Genomic DNA, 24274 nt, shown 5'->3' on the forward strand with positions numbered 1-24274 from the left:
CACTTTGCTCAATCTGATTACAAAAACACTAGCATTAGTTTAGTGCTACCATCAAAGCATATACACTTATTTATTCACATTTCTTATGCATTTCTACATTTTGCTTTTTTTACTGCAACTGTGTGCCAGCGCTAATGATACATTTATAGAAATGAGCAATCCACATTTTCAAAAGGATTAATTCAAAAGACTTTAAACATGTTTTCTAACTTTAATTTTTTAGGTGGCTTAAGATTTAAACTCCTAACTGTCCTGAACAACTTTTTTTATGGTTTGGGTTTTTTTGTGTGTGGCTTCTTCCTGTTCCTATTCACCCTTTCCTCACCACCCAATAAGTAAGAAAGTCTTAATGAATTGTAAGATTAGAGAAACTGTAATAAAAATAAAAATTTATTATAAATTTTACTTATAATCTCAGAATGAGGGGACTGTAGTTTATTAATGTTCCCCATGTGACTGTGATATGCTGTGCTTACTGTCCTCTCCCATCCCTGGTTAAGAAACACTGGCTTTAGAAAAAACAATTTCCCTTTATATAATGATAATGATTTCTTAAGCAACGCCTCTCTAATTTTAATGTGCATTATGAATTATCTGGAGATCTTGTTCAAATGAGAATTTTGATTTAGTAAATTGTGTGGGGCCTGGGTTTCTGCATTTCTTACAAGCTTTGAGGTGATGCTGATACTACAGGTCTGCAAACGTTTGAGAAGCAAGGTTCTACAGAACAATCACATTTTCATTTGTGTGAGATTGTTTATTTTTTGGAGACAGAATGATAAAGCAAATTTTCAATTACTCATCAATGTTTTACATACACTGTTGATTAGATCCAGGCAAATTCTTGTTTTCAAAAATATCCCATCCGTGCTCATTGCCTATAAGTGTAGGAATAGGGAATAAAAAGTAACAAAAGCAAATTGTCCAAGTATGGTGAATTTCAAATATCTGTTGTTTGGAATTATTTACCAATTGTTTTTACCATTGTTCCCTTATACCGACCTAGAAAATGGCAAGCCAAAAATAGGGAATCAAATGCATGTTGCTTAAAAAAAGAACTAAGATACAGATCATATCTATTATTAGATAACATTTCACAATTTACTTTTAAAAAAAAAGCAAAGACCATATATAAAGAAAGACAATGACTAAATAAAGTGTATTTCTTCAAGAGTTCATTTTTTTCCCTCAAATTTTTACTGAACTGTTTAAAAATGAAATCTTGGGACCTTTAGCAATATTTATAAACTAAAATTGATCTCTAAGATATCCTGCAGCTCTTCAGAATTAATATTGGATAGTAGTAATACTCCCTTATGTTTGTATAAACCAACTGGGAAAAAATTATTAGACATTATGAAAATAATTATATAAATTTACCTGCTCCTGGATGTTTAGAAATTATAGCTTTAGCCAACACCGTGCCTAGTAGCTTTGAAACTGAAATCCTCACATCATAATTGGAACCTTCAAAGGACTTAAAACATAGTGTGGCCACACTATCCAGGTCCGTACTCCACATAAAGATGGCCTCTTTCTGAAGTTCAAGGAGACACTATTTAATTGGAAAAAGAGACATTAATGAACAACAAAATGTTAACTGTTAGGTTCAGAGCTATATAAGTTGTAGAAACTATCAAGTTCTAACAAAAATGATATACAAATTTAAAGTATGTAAACAATGACTGCAGGGACAAAAAATGAGTACTTATTAAAAGTCATAAAAGTTATATAAAACAATGTGCCCACAGAGGGTGGGAGGAAAATCCATTCTGACTCAATAGGCTAGGAAAAATGTCTTTAGAAGAAATTTGTCATCTATGAGAAATTGTGACTATGATTACACCAACTTTACCATACTATCTAACCAACTACATTAAGAAGGCATGATAATTCTGCACAGGATCTCAAGACTTGGCCTGGATCCTTAGAAGACTAGACTGCCTTAGTTTGATTCTGTTCCTAGCTTGCAAAAAGTGACATATTCAAAAGAAATTAAAATGTCAAAATCTAAATCCTAGACTTAAAAAAAAAGGCATGATAAGAACAGATCTCTTTCAAATAACGTAAACTTTACATGTAAAATTTAGTTTACAAAATTACAGAGAAGAAGCATGGTAGACTGAAAGGAATACTTAGAGTCTGGTAACATGAATTCCCCACCCTCCAACAATGTGCTGTGAACTATTGAAGAATCTTAGGAAATCCATAGAATTCTCTGGGCCTCAGTTTCCTCATATGCTAACATAAGATTAGTCTCAGCTGATTGCCAAGGTTGTAGCTTTAGGATCATGTGGCTGTTATTAGTGTTTTCACAGGGATAAACTAATTTAATTTTCTTTATATTTATTTTGAGAAATTCTGCTTATTAGACCATTTACCTTTGCAGCAGCACAACGAACAGCCATGGATCTATCTGTTAGGCAGGATTTAGCAGCTTTATAAACATCCCTGTGGCAAGGTATAGCAGCAGCTCCTAGTCCATTTAATATATTTTGTAGACTCAGCATAATCTCATATCGACCTTGAGACTACCAAAAAGAAGAAATTTAAATAGTAAGAAAAGAAATTCACTGTGAAAAGCAGCATTTAGCATCAAAATTTACCTCCTACATTAGTGAAACACTTACCTATCTGTGTACAGTAACCAACCCACCCAACATTAACAGCTGTTATTTTATGTACTGTTTACCATTTGAAAAGTGTTGTCTATATTACATTTCAACACAATACAAAGGGTTGATGTGAAGATTAAATGAAATTATATGAAAAGTACCTAGCATAAAGCTTGCATGTTGCTAAGCATTAAATAAATGGTTGCTGTTAATGAGGCAATATGGTAAGAGTGTAGGGTCTGCCACCTAGCAGGTGGGTGACCTTGGACAAAACTGTTTCTTCATCTGTTAAATGGACGTATCCACCTCAAAGGCTATTGTGGAGATCAAACAAGTTACTACAGGTAAAGTACTTAGAATAGTACCTGACCTATAGTACATGCTCAGTAGATTTCATAGCTTTAAACATCATTTAATGAGTCGAGTAGTTTAACTCTGAGGACAAGTCTGGGCTTCAGACTTAAAAAGACCTGGGTCTGAATCTTGGCTCTGACCCTTAGTACCTGTGTGGCTTTAAGTTGTTCCTACTTATTTCTCCATCTATAAGATGAGGATAAGATGAACCCCATAGAGCCAGTATGAGAAGTAAATAAACCCTTGTGGGGAAAACATTCACCACAGTGCCAGGCACATAGTAAACACACACAAAAAATAGTAGCTCCTCATGTTACTGATGTTTTACTAAATGCCCCAAATGATTTCTATATCCCAGGAAGTTAAGGCCACTAAAGATAACTAAAGTTGAGAGAAGACAAGATCAACATCAAGTATCCTTTTCATAGGAATATTATTTTATCTGTTTAAAGATATATGAACATCTTTGTTCATCTTTGTCATGACCTGAGCCAAAATTAAGAGTATGACACTTAACCAACTGAGCCACCCCAGGTGCCCCTGATGTTTTTAATTTATATATTCATTTTTTAATATCTTTGTTCAAAGGAGCACAATAATGAATAATTACAGGTGGACGTAACAAAATGGGTCCTAAGGTGAAACTTTTGAATTTCTTTCTATCCCAACTTTATGTTGTCTATTACTGAAAGGTGTGGATCAAAGGTGGGAACCCTTTTGATATATCCAACATGTTGTGGTACCTGATCAACTAAATCATAAAGGCAAAAATAAGAAGAAATAAAATCCTTAGCAATAACTTTACAATTTCAGAAACCTATACAGCAATTCTCTGTTAACTATAGGGCCTGAAAGGAAGACAGCTTAACTAACGGGAGTGAAGTCAGAAAAAAAGTTTAAAGTGGTCATTCCTCACTAGATAAAACATTTCCTCTTAAAACAAAAGATTAAAGATGCGAACAATCTCTTCTGCTAAATCACTTTCTTTAATCTTTCATCAAACCACTGCTCAGAAGTGAATTCCTGAGTAGATTCTATCACCAGTTTTATATTATAGGCATCACTTCTTGAATCAGCTATGTTTTTTTTTGTTTTTTTTTTAAGATTTTATTTTTTTAAGTAACATCTACACCTAACATGGGGTTTGAACTCACAACACTGAGATTGCAAGTTGCATGTGCTACTGAGACAGGCAGGCACCCCAAATCAGCTATGTTCTTCTCAAAATTTAGCATATTTTACATTTGAACTTTCCAATGTTGTATCTTGGTGCATTAAAAAAAAATGTGTTTAACCAGACAGCATTTTTCTAAGTTATTTCAGAGCTGTTTTCTAGACTTCTTTTCTAGGTAAGGTTAGAACAAGAACTGGTATGACATTTTTATATTAAAAACATTTTTTTTTTGTTTATTTTTAGGGGCCCCTGGGTGGCTCAGTCAGGTGAGTGTCCACTTTGGCTCAGGTCATGATCCCATGTTCCATGGGTTCAAGCCCTGCGTCAGGTTCTGCGCTGACAGCTCAAAGCATGGAACTTACTTCGGATTCTGGGTCTCCCTCTTTCTCTGCCCCTCCCCTGTTCACACACTCTCTCTCTCTCAAAATAAATAAACATTTAAAAAATAAAGTTTATTTTTATTTATTTTGAAAGAGAGATAGCAAGTAAGTGGAGGAGGAGCAGCTTGTCCTTACTGACAAGCACTTGCTGTAGTACTAGTAAGCAGTACTGGGGAAAGGTGATGTGAGAGGAAGAAGCAGGGATGGGTCTGCCAGAGAAATACCTTAGTTTTTGCCTATCTGAATTTATCTATAATCGCATATTATGGGTTTTCTAATAAAGATTCAATATACCAAGTACCTATGTGCATCGCCCAGAAATATTTTTATGGATAAATTTATATACATACCTACATATGCTTATCATATGTAAAGAAATTTTATTGGTTCAAGAAATCATAAAACCTATATAATACTACCTTTTTATTCTTTGGTTGAACTTGCACTCACCTCTGCACTCTTCATAGCTTTAAGAATATTCCCCACTGTATCGGTAAAGGTGTTAACCAGGATTCTCCCCAACTTCTTGTACAAGGAACCCAAACATACCACAGCAGCACTGAAACAACATTTAAATTAGAAATCAGTCACAAGGAAAAAAAAAGGAAAAAAAAACTTAGACTATTAAAGGTGACTATTTAATTTTACCTTTAAAGGACAAAATTGCCCAGAATCGACTCCACAGTTAAATCCTAAGGCATAACACTTGCATGAGTATCAAATATTTTAAAAAGATGTATCTTCAAATAATCTAAACCTCAGCCCAAAGATTCCATTCCCTCAAATTTTATGAAGTAATTTTTCATACAATTGACCTACGTATATTATTAGATAATCAAAGATAATCTTAAAGATAAAAGATAAGTAAAATAGGAAATAATGTTCTTATCAAGTCTGAAGTCTGAAACCTGTATGGGAAGATATATCCTGTTATAAGCTAAAAGATCAACAAAAATTTCTGTAAAATAACTACCGTGGAACCATACATGGCAAACTGCCTTCTCTAAAATAACAGATGAAAAAATGAACTGAATAATACGTTGAAAAATTCTAAGCTGTTTTTTTCAGCTCAGAAGAGTATTTTTCTATATTGTAGTTACCATTAATTTTTACTAATAAGAACTAACAAATTTAAAGAACACCCAAGATGTGGAGAATTTAAAATCTCTTTTTCTTAAACACTCAACTGCTAAGATTTTTTGTATGTATCTTTAAACACTTTTTTTTAATAGTTGACATATATTAGCTTCAGGTGTACAACACAGTGATTTGACAATTATAAACATTACAAAATGCTCACTACAATAAGTGCAGTCACTATCCGTCACCATACAAAACTATTAGAATATTATGGACTATATTCCCTATGGTGTGCTTTTCATCCCCATGACTTATTTATTTTTATAACTGTAAGTTTGTACTTCTTAATCCCCTTCACCTATTCCACCTGTCCCCCCACTATCCCCTACTTCTGGCAACCACCAGTTTGTGTTCTATATTTATGAGTCTTCAACTGCTAAATTTTTAGTGAGAGTTCTGATTCCCAAATCAAGACTTCAAAAATGCCTAAAATATTTTTTAGAACAGTCAGTGGAAAAATGTTAGATGTTTTTAAAAGTTAGATTTAAAAAAATGAGTGAAATAATTTGTATTCAGTTTGGGTACAAGTAGTTTGGGTTCTTTAGAGAAATGATACCACAAGGAAGCACTATTTTGTTTTATGTTCAATTTTAATATTTAACTTACAGTTTAGTGGGAAGATAACTTGGAGAATCATCTTTGCTACGAATAAGATCATTACATTTATCGATTGTCTCATAAACAGAGAACGTGTCTCCAATACTATAAAGAATTCCGAGATTTTTAGCCAGCAGTTTGCGGGTAGGAGGCCCTGGAGAGCTGTTCAACAAAGATAGGAGCTGTTCTACCAGAGTCTTCTGTTTCTCCCTTACATCACTCTAGAAAGGAAGGTAACAAAAAGACAATTCAAAGTCAACATAATTACATGTAATCTTCTAATACGATTTTTCTTTCATATATTTAAGAATTAAAAACTCTAGAAAAACGCAAAATTATTTTGACTAAAAATTACAGATCAGTTGGTGATGTAGTCATCTACACCACACGAACAGGTAGTTCGTTGCCCTGAGGATATCCCTAAAAAATAATTTCTGGGCCAATATACACTGGAGTCTCTGTAAAGAAAGACAAGGGCTCTATTTCTTCTAAATCTTTTTCTAGTGAAAGGTAGAGCAAAGTTGTATTATAACTATTAAGCCTCTGCCATATGTATATGTACATGAGCAATGTATAATCGATCACTAAAGCTGACCTTGTCATGAATGATTATTTGTTTTACTTAGATCTTTTTCTAAGTTTAGTGCAATTTTCTTTTTGCAAACTTATGCATTTAATGCCAGTAATGTTACTCCATTTTACTTGTCTGCTCTCTGAAAAAGGAGTACAGAGTATCATTACAGTAGTAACGGTACTCAGGTGATCACTAAGGTCTAAGCTTCTACAATGAAGTATTTGTCAGTGTATGGATTTTTGCCTTATTAAATTCCAAATGTTTCCATGAGTAGTGTCTTTGTACCGCTTTTGCATTGCATATGATATTGTGAGAATATCCTCATTTTTAGTAGATGTATGCAGAAGTATTTAGGTGTAAAACCACCTCACATGGCTTGGTAAATCAGTCAAATATGGCAAAACGTTAACAAATGCTGGATACAGGTGAAAATATGAGCGTGTCTTTTTTTTTGGTACTTATTTCATAAGCTTAAAAGTGAATATGTTTACTAAAAGACTTTTCCAATTACATTCTCCTTAAAGACCTCACAACTTTTTAAAACTCCCATTACAATATTTAGCAATATCTTACACAAGGGCTTCATGCATATGAAGGTGAACAAGATAATGAAAATGAAATCTAATAAAATGTGGTTCATAGTTTATATTTTTATACATATTTTAAGTAATATAAAAAATATTGGCTGACTTCTTCCTGCTTTTTGAAAGAACTTCTTGTAATATTTCATTATAAACTCTCAATAAGGTATACCATTTGAAAGCTAATTTAGGTTATTCTGGGCAGAACTAGAAAAGCAAACCAAAAGAACTAAACATTATCCAGCATTTAAAAAAAACACACACAAAAACAGTTTTTGCAATTTTACCCACCCTGCTGGTTGCCAGCAAGAGCTTCTCCAAATATCTCAACCAATCAAAAATAAACTCTGCCCTCTGAACTTCACCTAGTTGATTATATGCTTCTTCATTCAGCAATAAGCTATGAGCTAATTCCATTCCTTGCAGAAAATTCTCCTAGCTGGTCACAATTCTTCTCATTAAACTTCAGTTGATATACCTAAGAAAAAAATCTGTAATAGAGGAAAAGAACATATTTTAAAAGGAGAGTAAAAAGGAAGGCAATCATAATACTGAATCTTCCACAGAAAGCACAAAAGCATAATTAAAGTGGCAATATTTTTTCTAATAGCTCTGGGGTGAAACTGGGAAATACCAATCCCAAACTCTTAACAATGACACAAATTCCACCTTTGACTCCTTTTTTAGAGAGCAGACAAAACAGACATTCAGGCATTATTCATATACAGATACAAAAACTTGCTAAACAGAAGAGAAATTTCATTAAAATCCTGAAAATTTTTAGGTTGGGCTATTCAAGTATTAGTTTTCCATTTTCTTTGTAGGATAAATACCCTTTCACTAAAATAAAATGAGTCATGAGTACATATCAACAAATGACCAAATATCCAGACCTCCTACTAAAATTCTATAATATATCTCGAGACCTGGGCATATATTCTGTCCTTTACCTAGCAATTTAAAAGGACTTATTCCTATCAGCATCTGTTCCCCTAGCCTAATATTCTGTGTAGCTTGAAGCGAGGAGTTTTAGGAAAAAGTCGCATCTCTATCAGAATAGTCTCCTTATTTCCGTGAACCTTGTGAAAGCAAAGTCCTATTATTGAAGGTACTTGGATGGATGGTGCCCAGGGATTGTAGCAATAAAGATCATATCTGCTATGACCCAGATCCAAAGTAGCCTTCACTCCTGTTGTAGCAAATTAAAAAAGGGAAGATTTTGTTGTTTGTTTGTTTGAATTCATGAGCATGTCCTGGGCATACACTTTCCAGAACATAAATAACATGTAAGTGGACACACACACACTTGTAAGATGACATTCTGATTACAGAATCTTTTATTTTTAGGAGCATGGTCAAATTTATAGCAGTAAAGCAGCATGTCTGCAACTCATTTTTGAATAAGTAAATCAATTAGCCATAAAATATAGTAAATGCTAACAGCTTTTTTAAAAAAATGTTTTTTGAAAGCAAAAGAGAGCACGAGTCGGGGAGGGGGAGAGGGAGGGGGGGGCAGACAGACAGACAGATTCCAAAACAGGTTCCAGGCTCTGAGCTGTCATCAGAGCCCAACATGGGGCTTGAACTCACAGACCACGAGATCATGACCTGAGCGGAAGTCATACACTTAACTGAATGAACCACCCAACACCCCAAAATGTTAAGCAGCTTTATGTAGATAGTGGGTATGTGAACAGTTATTTCACTATTCTTCATTTTTTTCTGTATTTTTAAAAAGATCACAATAGAAAGTTGGAAGAATTAGTTAAGAAATGAAGAAACACACAAGCAGGATGCCGGGCTGGCTAAGTGGTAGAGCATGAGACTCTTAATGTTGGGGTCCTGAGTTCGAGTCACACTTTGAAGGCAGAGTTTACTTTAAATTTTTTTTTAAAGGGAAAAGTTGAAGAAAAAATACACAAGCTGGTTTTTAAAAAATAATCATCAGGGCACTGGGTGGCTCAGTCAGTTCAGCGTCTGACTTCGACTCAGGTCATGGTCTCACGGTTCGTGAGTTCGAGCCCCATGATAGGCTCTCTGTGGCTAGCACAAAGCCTGCTTTGGATACTCTGTCTCCCTCTCTCTGTGCTTCTCCCCTGCTCACACGCATTCTTTCTCTCTCTCAAAAATAAATAAACACATTGGGGCGCCTGGGTGGCTCAGTCGGTTGGGCGTCCGACTTCAGCTCAGGTCACGATCTCGCGGTCCGTGGGTTTGAGCTCCACGTCGGGCTCGGGGCTGATGGCTCGGAGCCTGGAGCCTGCTTTCGATTCTGTGTCTCCCTCTCTCTCTGCCCCTCCCCCGCTCATGCTTTGTCTCTCTCTGTCTCAAAAATAAATAAACATTAAAAAAAATTTTTTTTTAAAATAAATAAAATAAATAAATACATAAGTAAACACTAAAAAAAAAATCATCACTACTACTTACAGGAAAGACAACTATCATCAAGAACACTAAATAGGGAAGGCACCTGTTCAATAATGTATCAAAAATAAATTTGATGTATTATATAAAACTCCCAGCTAAGTAGAAACAGATAATTAGAATTGCATGGAAATACAGTCAGAATGCTACAGGTAATTAAACTAAGAGATATTAATACATAGCTAATATTCCCCCAAATAAATCTCAATCTTTTATAGAGAAGCCAAAGATGTATTAGAGAGAAGTAAAGATGTATTAGAAAATCAGATGGGAGACATGGGGAAGGCTTTTCTTTCCTTTATTCATTTTTTACTCCCAGAGAGTTTACTGATATAAAATTATCTATAGTTTCAGATCATCAAAATTATTATAAACCTGAAAAAAGCCCCCTTAAGAGACAGTAGTCACAAACTGGTACCCTGTTGGCCAAATTTAGCTTGTAACTTATCGGTGGAAAAAATGACTTACTAACATTTAAATTTTAGATTCTACACAAAAACCTGGGTCCCTATCCCCATACAGCAACAAATGGCTGAATTTAAGAGAGGGACTCTCCAGCAGGCCACAGCTGCCACATTCACTTACATTACTTGCCGACTTCTTCAGGGTTTTTTTTTAATATATTTTTTTTAACGTTTATTTATTTTTGAGAGAGACAGAGACAGAACGCGAGTGGGTTAGGGGCAGAGAGAGAGGGACACAGAATCCGATATAGGCTCCAGGCTCTGAGATGTCAGCACAGAGCCTGATGCGGGGCTCAAACTCACAAACTGTGAGATCACGACCTGAGCTGAAGTCGGACACTCAATCAACTGAGCCACCCAGGTGCTCCCAGGTATGTTAAGTTTTTAACTCCTACTCTTTATCTTGCTTGTGTCCCTCTGGTTTGGGCTAATATTCTAGATTCTGACTATGATGCTGCCCCAGAGCCCAAAAGACAGCTTTTACCAATCCATACCCACCAACCCAGTGTGCTGCTTTTAGCCATCTTGGTTGTCCCCTCCCAGTGAGTCCTGCCTGCCTACTGGATACCACCCATAACCTGTACTGACAGTCCTCAAAAAAAAGGAAAAAAAAGTAAATATTAGGTTATTTTTGGAAATGTCAATTTTAAAGAACAAGAACAATATAAACAATGGTGCTAACAAATTCACTTTTACAGAGACATGAAGTTTTAGATTCTTGCCTTAAAAACCCTCCTTGGGGAGCCTGGGTGGCTTAGCTGGTTAAGTGTCTGACTTTGGCTCAGGTTATGATGTCGCAGTTCATGGGTTCAAGCTCCGCATCAGGCTACCTGCTGTCAGCAAGGAGCCTGCTTTGGATCCTCTATCCCTCCTCTCTATCTGCCCCTCCCCTGTGCTCTCTCTCAAAAATAAATAAACTTAATAAAAAAAAATTTTTAAACCCTCCTTAAATTATCGAAGCCACCTGACCAAAATACACACAAATAATTATAAAGTTAATAAATACTAGAGAAACAATTTCTGGAAGACAACTTCTAAGTATACAGAAGATGAAAGGCAAGTTTGCACTCAATATCTATGATTGTATGAGGAAAAAATATTACCTCAATATCATAGAGAAAATTTCTTATAACCACCACTGCAAGTCAAAATTCTATCTTAAGAATCAAATTACCCTTTTTAGAGGTCATTAGGACTGCTGAAGAGACTTTTTTTTCCTTAGGCAGCAGCAATATTGTGGTGTAAAATGATCTATCAAGAAGCAAAATAGCTAACACAATGCAATAATAAATAATTCAGTAAAAAGCTTGAGACCATAAGCAGGGCACAGAGTTATCTCCAATGTCTTCAATACATTCCTCTCATAAATTACTCCTAAAAGTAAAAAATTCATCCAAGTAATCCCACATCTAAACACCAAAGTCTAAAATGCACCTGTGATCTCCACATATGCACTATCAATGGGATAAGCAAATGCTTTCTGCAAATAACAGATGTTCCTATCACTACCTGAAGTTTCACTTTAGGTAGACGAATACAAATGCAGTCAATCTACTACAAGTTTTAATATAATCACACCCTAGAACTACATGTATGTGGAGTCTGCTTATTTTTCTAATTTTCCCTTATTTCCCATTTTTATGTTTCTGTTGCAATCACAAAGTAATTAGTTTATTAAAAGTGAACATATATTACAATATATTTTTCAAACAACAATTATGCTACTTAAAAAAAATTCGTAAAACTACAGCTCCCACTGTAATGTTTGCCATTATTTTTGACAGAAGCCAGCATTTATTGGCAACTTACTATAAGTGCTTTTACATTTTCTTGAATAATTCACAGAACTGTTCATGAGGCAGCTAGCTATTTTTAGATGAGGAAACTGGTAACTTTCCTCATCTAAAGTATGTAGGTAACTACATACTATCCTGCCACTCAAGCATTCAATCAAGACCCTCAGATGCCTTCAAATCAAATTTTTAAAAAGCTCAGAACTTGTAGACAATTTGTGGATAGCATGGAACAAAAGACCATCGTACTGTTCCCTAAAAACTGAACACCAAATTCCTTACTTTAATAAGTTTGAGAATCTAGGAATAAAAGTTACCCAAAAGATTTCTCAGGATATCTAATAAAGATTAGTGTGTACTATTAATCTCAATGAATAAAATGCAGTCTAAAGTATTAATCAAAATACAGCACAATGGTAATTTCCAGACCTAAGTAAGCTGTCTCATGGAGAAACAGTAACATGTACCTGTTATGGCCACTTACTCTGTATTTTAAAAATATATACATGAATATTACTTTACCGTCAAATATCATATATGCTAACATAAAACCAAGAGTTGAACTAAGCTTACAAATACCCTTCAATGCTTTTTAGACCGTACATTTCTCTGAGGCACTGTTTACTTCCTTTGTGATAACTGTTTGTCTTTTATGTATGCCAGATACTCCCAGTGACTCAGTCATAATTTTCATCCCTCAAGTCTATACTGAGAAAAGCAGGCACTGTGTACTAGACCTAAGGCCCTAAGGTACAGTCCTACCATTCTAAGGCACTGTGGCTCTCCAAGTGGGAAAACCCCAGTAGAATGTCAACAGAATTGTATTAGAGGATAAAATTTTACTTAACCATTTCCCCCGATATTAACTTAACACATCATTTTATACTAAAATAAATATGCATTCAATATGCACTAGAAGGCAAAATTAATAGTGTTTCAAGATAAAACAAGAATTTCAGAGAAATTCTAAGCATGACAAACCTTTCTAGGCTTCTTTTAAAGAAAGTCACTCCTTTCTACTGGGAAGAATACTAGTTTAATGGAAAAGTTTAAGAACAACTAAGCTATTAACTTGAATTATATGAACTGCCATTTTTATAGGTCAAGAAATGGCTGAATATCAGCAAATTCATATGATACGATTTTTTAAAAATTTTTCTTAATGTTTATTTATTTTTGACAGACAGAGAGACAGAGCATGAGCAGAGGAGGGGCAGAGAGAGAAGGAGACACAGAATCTGAAGCAGGCTCCAGGCTCCGAGCTCTCAGTACAAGAGCCCGACGCAGGGCTCGAACTCACAGACCGCGAGATCATGACCTGAGCCGAAGTCGGATGCTCAACTGAGCCACCCAGGCGCCCCCATATGATTCGATTTAAATAACATATTCAGTCTTCAAAGATTTGACTTAGTGTAGGAAAGTCTAATGTCTATAATCTGTCTAGTGTTCTCAAGCCAATGACTTTATTGCTCTAGAGTAATACATATGTATAAATATTGTTAACTGCTGACAGAAAGAGAAACCACAGGAGGCCAAATCTCCAAGGCCCCGGTTTGCTAGAGTAACTTACTCCAAAGCCATCTCCAAGAGAAGTTAAAAGTCTTATCATGAAGGGCTAATTTTCCATCTGAAAATGAGTTAATGTCAAATTTACACAGGCAAAAAAGTTTAAGCACCTTCAACAATTTTTAGGATAACACAAAACAAAACAAAACATGTAGCATTAACATGATTTTCTCTATCTAGGGTTTAAAGATCTGTTTTGGTAGGGATGGGAACATATTTAAAATTATGGTTAAAATTTACAGGGAAAAAGAATCTTCTTAATCTTTTTGGTCCTTTTGTTTCTTAAAAAGATTCATTATATCATTTTGAAAAGGGAAAAGTGGAAAGATCACAAATAGTCAGAGACAACAACAAACAAAATAAGATACATCTGTTGGGTTTGCTAGTTTTTTTTTCCCCCAGAGGATGAAAAGACCAATTTACAAAACCAACAAGCCACTACTCAGTAAATGAAACTAATTCCAGAATATATCAGACCTTAAGTTTTGAAATATATCATACTTCACTTTCAGTTACTGTCCTTCCTTCAATTTTCACTTCTCCAAAAGATACCACAACAGCTTCAACACAGCCTCCAGTCTTTAGTTTCTCAGTTTTGTCCAAAAAGCAAAAAGTAAGCCAAAAAAAACCTCCAGAATCTCCCACAATTTAGGAAAAATACATAAATCTTAAAATCCAAACTTTTCCAAAAAACACAAAGCAAAACAGTAATTAGCATTACTCTAGAAAGAAGGTGGCTCATTCTATTCTGACCTAAATTAAGATTCTCTTTGACCTGTGATTCTGGCTTTGCAAAATTATAGGTCACAAAATAGCAACTCACAAGTTACAGAGCATGCTTACAATGTTGCCAGAGGGAGGCTGGTAAAGAAAAATGGAGGTCTTTTTGTAATCCTACTTTAAATATCTCTAGGCGTAGTCCTAAAGTTAGTTTGCTGACACAATGAACCACTGCACTTCACTGGTTTTAGGCTAAAATGGATACTGAAGAAAATCTTTTGTAATTTTAGAGTTCTTTAATACAGTTTTATCTTCATTATTTTTAAATCTTGTATTTATTCCATCTTTGAATGAAATACTTTGCTTCTTTCTAAATAAACTCAGTATTTTAAAATTCAGCTTAAAACAAAAATCTCTTCCAGACTTCAAGCTGCATTACAAAGCTGTAATCATCAAGACAGTATGGTACTGGCACAAAGACAGATACTCAGATTAATGGAACAGAATATGGACCCACTGACGTATGGCCAACTAATCTTTGACAAAGCAGGAAAGAATATCCAATGGAATAAAGACAGTCTCTTCTGCAAGTGGTGCTGGGAAACTGGGAAACAACATGCAGAAAAATGAACCTGGACCATTTCTTGCACCATACACAAAAATAAACTCAAAATGGATGAAAGACCTAAATGTAAGAAGCCATCAAAATCCTCGAGGAGAAGGCAGGCAAAAACCTTTGACCTTGGTAGCAAAAACTTCTTACTCAACATGTCTCCAGAGGCAAGGGAAACAAAAGCAAAAATGAACTATTGGGACCTCATCAAAATAAAAAGCTTGTGCACAGCAAAGGAAACAATCAGCAAAACTAAAAGGCAACCAATGGTATGGGAAAAGATATTTGCAAACAACACATCAGATAAAGGGTTAGTATCCAAAATCTATAAAGAATTTATCAAACTCAACACCCAAAAAACAAATAATCCAGGGAAGAAATGGGCAAAAGACAAGAATAGATACTTCTCCAAAGAAGACATCCAGATGGTCAACAGACACATAAAAAATGCTCAACATCACTCATTATCCGGGAAATACAAATCAAAACCACAATGAGATACCACCTCACACCTGTCAGAATGGCTAACGTGAACAACTCAGGCAACAACAGATGTTGGTGAGGATGCTTTTTTGCACTGCTGGTGGGAATGCAAACTGGTGCAGCCACTCTGGAAAACAGTATGGAGGTTCTTCAAAAAATTAAAAATAGAACTACCCTATAACCCAGCAAGTGCACTACTAGGTATTTATCCAAGGGATACAGGTATGCTGTTTCAAAGGGGCACACGCACCCCGATGTTTATAGCAGCACTATCAACAATGGCCAAAGTATGGAATGAGCCCAAGTGTCCATCGATGGATGAATGGATAAAGAAGATGTGGTATACATATACTATGGAGTATTACTCGGCAATCAAAAAGAATAAAATGTTTCCATTTGCAACTACATGGATGGAACTAGAGGGTATTATGCTAAGTGGAATTAGTCAGAGAAAGACAAATATCATATGATTTCATTCATATGAGGACTTTAAGACACAGAAAAGATGAACACAAGTGAAGGGAAGCAAAAATAATATAACAACAGGGAGGGGGACAAAACATAAGAGACTCTTAAATATGAGTATGAGCTAAATGGGTAAGGGGCATTAAAGAGTCTATTCCTGAAATCATGGTTGCACTATATGCTAACTAACTTGGATGTAAATTAAAAAAAAAAAAATACAGTATTTTTTTTTAAAAAGTATTTCTCCTTTAAAGAAATAAAAACTGGACCTCTTTCAAAAAAAAAAAATCATTTCCTTAGGAAACCTTTAATGATTAATTCTCCTATTCTTTTACTGCTTCCTCTCAGTATAGCACTTTTTCCATTATATTTATGGTTCTTAAAATATATTTGGCTTCTGCAGCTATCACTTAGATGGCAAGATTCTTCTGGTGTTTTTCCAAATCATGATCCAAAAATCTTAACCATAATTACTAGATCAGTAGCATTATGGATAATGTTCTCTATTTCCAAATTTTTAGAGATTTTAAAACTTTTTAATTGAAATTCTTAATAACCAATAAATAAATTTCTGTTATAGATTACTAACTTTTAAAATTCACAATACTACTTGTTAGCATCATCTTGGTACTGTCACAAATGAGGAGGACACATGCATAAGCCTGCTGTTGTAGTTCCTGGCTATGTCTTTCATCTTCTTAAGAGACTCCCAAATCTAAAAATGACAATGATAGCTATTATTCATTGAGCTAGCAACTTTTTAAGTGCTTAATTTACACCATCTCTAATCACCACAAGGAAGAAAGCAAGGAAGGTATTATTGGTCCCCATTTTATGGATAAAGAAATTATTAAGATGTCAGTAAATAGAACTGAGAGAATAAACCCAGGTCTGTTTGGCAACAAAGCTCATTCTCTTTCCTCAATGCCAGGAAGCCTTTCCACGGGGGGGGGGGGGGGGAAGGAAAAACAGTGTTTTTACACGAAGATGTAAGAAAGAAAATGTGCAGAACAAATGGCAGGGGGACGGGGCAAGATCATTACTTTACATTTGGACTCCTCCACCTATTTCCCCTTACATCTTTCAGTAAATCACAAAATTGGTTTCATCTCCTACTTCCTCCAAGGATAAGGGGTCCAAACAATTAAAAAAGGGAGTGTTGGGAAAATAGCAAGGGGGGATATAGGAGGAGATAGGTAAATTGTTAAAATTAAAGGCAACTAAGGCATGTCAGAATAGCAGACCTATAATAATGCAGACTAGTGGTTCATGACTCTAACTGCTTTAAAGAAAATACCAAACCTGGGAGCCTGGGTCGCTCAGTCAGTAAAGCATCTGACTCTTGATTTCAGCTCAGATCATGATCTCACGGCTGGTGAGTTTGAGCCCCGCTTCAGGCTCTGGGCTGACAGTGCAGGGCCTGCTTGGGATCCTCTCTCTCCCCATCTCTCTCTGCCTCTCCCATGCTTATGTTCTTTCTCAAAAATAAATAAATACACTTAACAAAACAAAACAAAACCCAAGCCTAAAACAAATGAATCAGAATCTCTAAAGGCTGGGGTGCTGTAATAAATGGATTTTTCATTTAACTGCCACCATAAAATATCTACTAGCACTACTAATTTACAGATAAGAATACTGAGGCTAGATTACAATAAGGAGGATTTTATTTTATTTTATTAATTTTTCTTAAGGTTTATTCAATTTTGAGAGACATAGACAGAATGTGAGCAGGGGAAGGGCAGAGAGAGGGAGACACAGAATCTGAAGCAGGCTCCAGGTTCTGAGCTGTCAGCACAGAGCCCGACTTGCGGCTCAAATCCACGACTGTGAGATCATGACCTGGGCTGAAGGTGGATGCTCAACCAACTGAGCCCAGTCAAGATGGCTCAGTCAAGATCACGCGACTCTTGATCTTGGGGTCATGAGTTCGAGCCCCATGTTGGGGGCAATATTTACTTTAAAAAAATTATAATTATGAAAACTACAAGTATAGAAGCTTACACATTAAGAGAGGGTCCAAGAGGTAAAGCAATGTTTCCTAAAGTGTTCTGTAGAACAGTAAGGAACAGTAACGCCAAAGGATGAGGCTAAGTGTTGTGTGTCTGGGGGCGGGGGGGTCCAAAAACTAAATTCTTTTGGGAAATGCCACATTGGCACTTTTCTTTCCCACAGAGAGTCTCCATAGGTGTAATATGGTAATATGTACTATATACTGCCAGGAGGGCATACATACATAGCATTTGATATTTTAATTACAGACCTCTCCCCAGACTACCTCTTTCTTTTTTTTTTTGGCCCCAGCTGGGAATGTTGTGAAACTAGGATTCTATAGAACACAATCTTTGAAACACTAATCATTAAATACTATAAAGCAAGAAATTTAAATATTCCTTTGTGTTCCTAAATCATTCCTTTGTATGATAGGATTTTTATTAGAAAACTATATAACAAGTCAATGTCACACCTACTTAAAAGTGGCCATTTCTTTTTTTTTTTTTTTTTTTTTTTAATGTTTATGTATTTATTTTGAGAGAGAAAAAGAGAGAGTGCTAGCTGGGTGGTGGCAGGAAGAGAAGGAGAGAGAGAATCCCAAGCAGGCTTGAGCTGTCAGCACAGAGCAGGATGCAGGACTCTACCTCACGAACTGCGAGATCATGAGCTGAGCCAAAATCAAGTTGGACGCTTAACTGACTGAGCCACCCAGGCACCCCAAAAGTGGGCATTTCTGATTAATATTTTGAAGTATCTAACATTACATATTCTAAATATAAATAGACTCTTATCTACTTCTGGATTATGAATAAAGGGAGAAAAGATACTTTTAATTAACCTAGTATATTAATTCACATAAAAATGTATGTTACTCATATTTATAATTAAGTTTCACATCACACTCCTTCCAAGCTGAAGATGGTTTGCTGCCCCATGAATTTTTTTTTTTTTTTTTGGAATTCTGAATATAAATTCTCATAAAAACTTAATCCATGTTTCTTGCCATATCACAAAAGGCTAACTTGTAACATGCCCATTCACAGCACTATCTTGTTTTAATATATAATGAAAATACATCAAGCATAGCAAGATTCCAAGAGTGTTTCCTGCAAACTGGCTAGGAATGAGGAGAATGCTGCTATTGCTGCATACTACAAGCCAACAAGAATGGCAGATACATGCAGCTCCAGGAACCAATGGAGAACACATCCTATGAGATAGAGCAGTTAGGATGACAGAGGAAAGACACAGGAGTTACAGGGAATGTATAAACTGGCATAAGGGGTGCCACAAGTGGGGATGAGGCATACTTTGCTTTCCTCCTCTATTTTTCTGAAGTGCTGCAGATTACTACTGTTCGGGATGAGAACAACGACAGAAACTGAATTCAGTGAGGGAGATTGCCAATGGGGGCCTTACTGAAGAAGTACTGCTGGCTCTGGCAACTCTGCCTCCAGATTACAAAAGAGAAACCCTTAAAGGATAAAGGAAGTATTGTGGGGGAGGGAGGGGGGAACTGAGCAGGAGGGACCAACTCTAAGACAGTGAATGGAAAAGGAACTAACATTTTTTGACAATTTACTTACTAGAAACTTTTAATCCTCATAACACTGAAACTTAGATATTATTATCCTCATTTTACAGATGGTGGTAACAAGAAATGTGTCCAAGGTCAAGACGTTATTTAAGTGGAATAAGATAATGCCTACACCTGTCTGATTTCAGTGTCCATGTTCCTTCAACTACTTCATACAGCCGCTGCATAAAGTCTCTCTAATCGCTATTACTGACAGTTACTGCCATACCAACTCAAGCATCTAATCATTACAACTTTGTTGCTCTTTTTTTATCACTTCGTTCTCCTCTTACGTCTTTAGTACTTTGAGGCTTTATGTTAAAGTGTGAGGTCTTCTACAGACATCAACTTTAAAAGGGCTCTTCTCATCTAGATGTAAATCAATAAGTACCAACAGTGTTAGTTTAGTCTTTGGATATTCTTGACAATTTTTATCACTTTGTTCCACAGACCAACTCTTCCATCTCCCCCTGGGAAGACAGATTCCATTCTGGACACTGAGGAGTGACACATGGTAGATTTTAAGGTACAAAACTTATTCTTATCTCCCACCTCACTCATCTGAAAATAACTATCTAAACAATCCCACTACATGGTACCTCACTGAGACTCGAGTAACAAGAAAACAAAGTTTTGTGTGTATGTGTGTGTGTTTAAAGGATATACAGTAAATAATTGTTTCAAAGATCATGAACTTTACTGACCAAAGTCTCTTGGTCCCTCACAGCTTACTCATTTCAGTTTAGACATGACTTATCTGGATTCTAGCTAGGCTGGAATAGAGCACCATATTAAAAGTAAAGAAGCAAAGTCATTGAGATCAGGAAGAAGTCAAAACAGACTGCTAACAGTGATGGAAGTGACCAAAATACTATGTGATAAAGTATAGACATTTTAAAAAGCAGGGCAACACGAGACTACTAAGTACAAGAGTAAAGTGTGTGCAAGATGCCATTCATTATTTCTGTAGCTCAGTTGAGGCCAGGAATCCTTGACCAATTTTCCAAAAAACCCTATCCTTTTATTTACTGCTCATGCAATCCGTCACCTAGGACTTCTTGGGTTTAGCCATTAGACCCTGCCTGCCTTAGAGTCCCCTGTTTCCCCTCTGCAAACTGTTTGTGGCTCTCACATCAAAGTTAGCATTCACAGAATCACCCTTAATCCACACTATGGTCTGATACCTTGGCTTTTCCTCATGGCTCCCCACTTCTAATTCACAACATAGCTTATAGAATACCCAGCCTAGAATTTAGCTACATTTCAGAACTTCTTGGAGCCTTACTGGAGGGATTTTATTGGCAGACACTGCTTCTTACCCCATGCCAGATGCTCAGCTAAGCTCTTAACTTTACAAGTACATCTCCCTGGAACAACTCCATTATTACTCTGCCTTCTGACTGCTATCCTCATGGCCCCACCCAAGTAATATAGTGAACATACTATTACCTCTAACTCCCCAAGAGAGTTTGGGGCAGCACTCCATCAATCAAACTCACTGATATTTGTGCAGCAAAAGATAAAAACATACCCACACAAGGTGGGATTAAATAATGACTGTATTTAATAATGTTAAATACAAAGTAATGTTATATTTTGCTGCCAAATGAGTTAAGAAAAAAACTTTCCAGAGCCTTTTAGACACTGGAATTAAGATTTTGTACATGTATGTTTTTCTTTCTTTTTTTTTTTTCTTTTCAGATCTCCTCCTAAAATATTTCAAATAATTTTGTTTCTGATGTTTCATAGGTAATCAACTTTCTGATAATTTTACTTAAATAAAAAATGTTGTGGAAAAGTGAGGAATATTTTGCATATATACACAAAAACATGCATATGTTCATCATATAGATACCTACAAACACAAGAGAAAAGGATATAAATAGATGCTGTTGTATATTTACCCACAAAGAAGCATTATCTGGGCAGTGAGTACAACTATGTTACTGAAAAAGTACATACATAAAACATTTTATTTATTGAAATTAGAGCCATACTACAGTTTTAAGATTAGTGAAAGTGTATGCTCAGCTTCAAATATTTAGAATTATCACCCTGTATAAGTTTTCCCTCCTCCGTGTCACATACATGGCTCCAATTTCTGAGGCAGGTATCATAAACATAGGGCTTTAATAATGCTACTGTATTCTACTTTTCTAGAAATAATCATTTTGTTACTATTTTTAAAAAAGAGGACGGGGACCCCTGGCTGGCTCAGTGGGTAGAGCATATGACTCTTGATCTTGGGATTTTAAATTTGAGCTCCACAAATTGAGATTACTTAAAAATAAAATCTTAGGGGCGCCTGGGTGGCGCAGTCGGTTAAGCGTCCGACTTCAGCCAGGTCACGATCTCGCGGTCCGTGAGTTCGAGCCCCGCGTCAGGCTCTGGGCTGATGGCTCAGAGCCTGAAACCTGTTTCCGATTCTGTGTCTCCCTCTCTCTCTGCCCCTCCCCCGTTCATGCTCTGTCTCTCTCTGTCCCAAAAATAAATAAACGTTGAAAAAAAAAAAATAAAAAATAAAATAAAAAATAAAAAATAAAATCTTAAAAAAAAAAAAAAAAAGCCCAAGCATTCATGACTCATGATAGATGATCCTAAAAAGCATTGTTTTGTTTTGAAATGCAGAGATCATTAAACTAGTTTTCCAGGATTTATAATAAAAGAATTTTAGAACAGTAAGAGGCCTAAACAAATCCAGTTTAATCTTTATTCTATTCATAAGATAATTAAGAAAGGCTCATAAAAGTTATAAATGGTCTCAATCCCCTTTCTGAAGTAAAGTGGGATGGAAAGCAGATACACTGCTTAAAATAAAAGTCCTTAAATTTTTTCCTTTGAGAATGTACTCATTATTTGCATAATTTTTAAAAATGTTAAGGTACTCTGGAGTATGTATTTCCTCTCATTAAAGGCAGATGCAATGATACACAAAGAGAAAGGAAGAGAAAAGTGACCTAAGACCCACAAATTGTAGTGGAGGAGCTTAACCTAAATTCAGGTATCCTTTCAGGTCAGAAGTCTTTTCCTATATTATAGTTAACTGTATAAAATAACTGCATTCTAAGACAAATCCAACCTCCCATACTTTTTTCCAAAGGTCACTGTTCCTATGTTATAAACCCTGCCTGCTTCCCCATTAAAGAAAAGAAAATCGATGGCATTAAAATGCGTCTTACATCTAAAATCACTTTGTCAAAGAAACGCTTTCTAAAACATTTAGAAAATGAAACAAGATAATTCTCTCCCCACCCACCTAATGCTCAGCTCTAAGTAGATTTCTGCTCTCCTTGCACTTTAACCTCGCTAGCTTATCTTCCCCAAAAGTCCTGAACAGAACTTGTGGGCACATCTCCCCCCCACCCCCACCCCCAGCGTCTCCTCCAGGCTGTGGGTTCCTGCAGGGTGCCAAGCCTACACATAAAAGATGCCGAATATTTGAATAAATGAACGTACATAAAAATAAGGTATAATTATGATCTTTAATGAAGGAGCTCCGATCACTGGACTCCTATTACAGGACTTGAAAGTTACGAAAATCATCTTAACAGCCAGAGGTACATTTATCGTCATTAGTCAGCACCGTAAAGTACTTAATGAAGTTTCTAAACACTTTTGTAAAATCACTTGAAATGACGTTTAGCGGGCCGAAGAGTACGGTAAGAAGAAACGTCTCCTCACACGATACAAATGCTACCCCAGCAAAGACAGTCTTTCCTCGCGAGAAGGACTGGAAAAAGTTCTCGCGTAGAAGGGGATCCCTCTCGACTACGCTTCTGGAAACCCGCCTTGAGGGCGAGGCGCGGGTGCTCGGAGGACCTCGCCCAAAGCCCGGCTTGGGGCCCCGCTGCTAACCGACCTGGGGCGCAGCAGGCGCGCCACTTGGGCGGGTCCGGCCCGGCGGGCTCCGACCTTCCGACCTTCCCCGCACGCCCGGAGTCTTGGGCTCCCGCCGGCGGGCGGAGTCCACGCCTACCTGTTGTGCTCGGATAAAACCAGACTTTCCCGGAGCCGGGGGAGAGGACGGACCGCACTGGCCATTCAGCCGTCCTGGCGCCCCACTCCAGTCACTCCTCGGCGGGCTCCGGCCCCGTCAGCCACGACACCGAATCCCCCCACCCATGCCCACGCCCAGGGTCCCTGCTTCCGTCACCACTTGGCAGCCGCGACCACCCCGGGGACCCCCAAGCCTCTCAACTCCCAGTGCAGGCCCGGGTGTGATATCCCTCCCAGTGGGCAGGCAGCCCGGGCACCGCCCCCTCGCGTCTGCAGCGCCTCCACTCGCAGAATCCCGGACAGCTCACCTTCGGGGCTCCCCCACGACTCAGCGCCCGTCCCAGTCCTGCCACGTTACCGGCTCCACAGCGCAGCAGGATAGCGCCGGGACTTGCCGGCGGCGGCGACTGCGAGACAGTGCGGCGGGACGGGCGCGCGCGGGGCGGAGCCGGAAAGCTCGGATCCGCGAGCACGGCGGGAGCCAGCGATTGGGAGCGCGCCCTGCGCCGCGCCGCTGATCCTAGGCCCCATCAGCCGACTGCCGAGCCATCGAACGCCCACTTTGGCAAGCGTGACTGCTCCACCGCCGAAAGAGCGATGGGGAGGCGGGGTGGGTGCTGCCCAAGTTGAGGCCAGGGCAGTAGCTTTGCAGTCGGGAGATTTGGGCCACAAGTATTTTTGTCTGTTGTTATCGCCAGCCAGAATCCCTAAGGGTGGCACTGGGGCATCTGAAGGCTAAGACACTGGAGCCTGCAGAAATTCAG

At 37.2% G+C, this 24274-nt stretch overlaps 1 protein-coding gene across 4 annotated transcripts in view; it reads right to left on the reverse strand.

Annotated features, from left to right (window-relative positions):
- Nucleotides 1-23942, reverse strand: part of HEATR5A (HEAT repeat containing 5A) — a 126369-nt gene extending 102427 nt beyond the window's left edge. For all 4 annotated transcript variants that reach the window (XM_042989514.1, XM_042989513.1, XM_042989512.1 and 1 more), the window contains exons 1-6: nucleotides 23819-23942; nucleotides 7707-7906; nucleotides 6270-6481; nucleotides 4974-5082; nucleotides 2382-2531; nucleotides 1381-1555 (exon numbers count right to left, since the gene is read on the reverse strand). In XM_042989514.1, coding sequence (XP_042845448.1) covers nucleotides 1381-1555; nucleotides 2382-2531; nucleotides 4974-5082; nucleotides 6270-6481; nucleotides 7707-7832 — 772 coding nt within the window. In that variant the 5' untranslated portion in view covers nucleotides 7833-7906; nucleotides 23819-23942. The remainder of the gene's footprint in view (nucleotides 1-1380; nucleotides 1556-2381; nucleotides 2532-4973; nucleotides 5083-6269; nucleotides 6482-7706; nucleotides 7907-23818) is intronic.
- Between the last annotated feature and the right edge of the window lie 332 nt (nucleotides 23943-24274).

This window comes from Panthera tigris, chromosome B3 (genome assembly GCF_018350195.1).
Source record: "Panthera tigris isolate Pti1 chromosome B3, P.tigris_Pti1_mat1.1, whole genome shotgun sequence".
Lineage (NCBI taxonomy): Eukaryota > Metazoa > Chordata > Mammalia > Carnivora > Felidae > Panthera > Panthera tigris.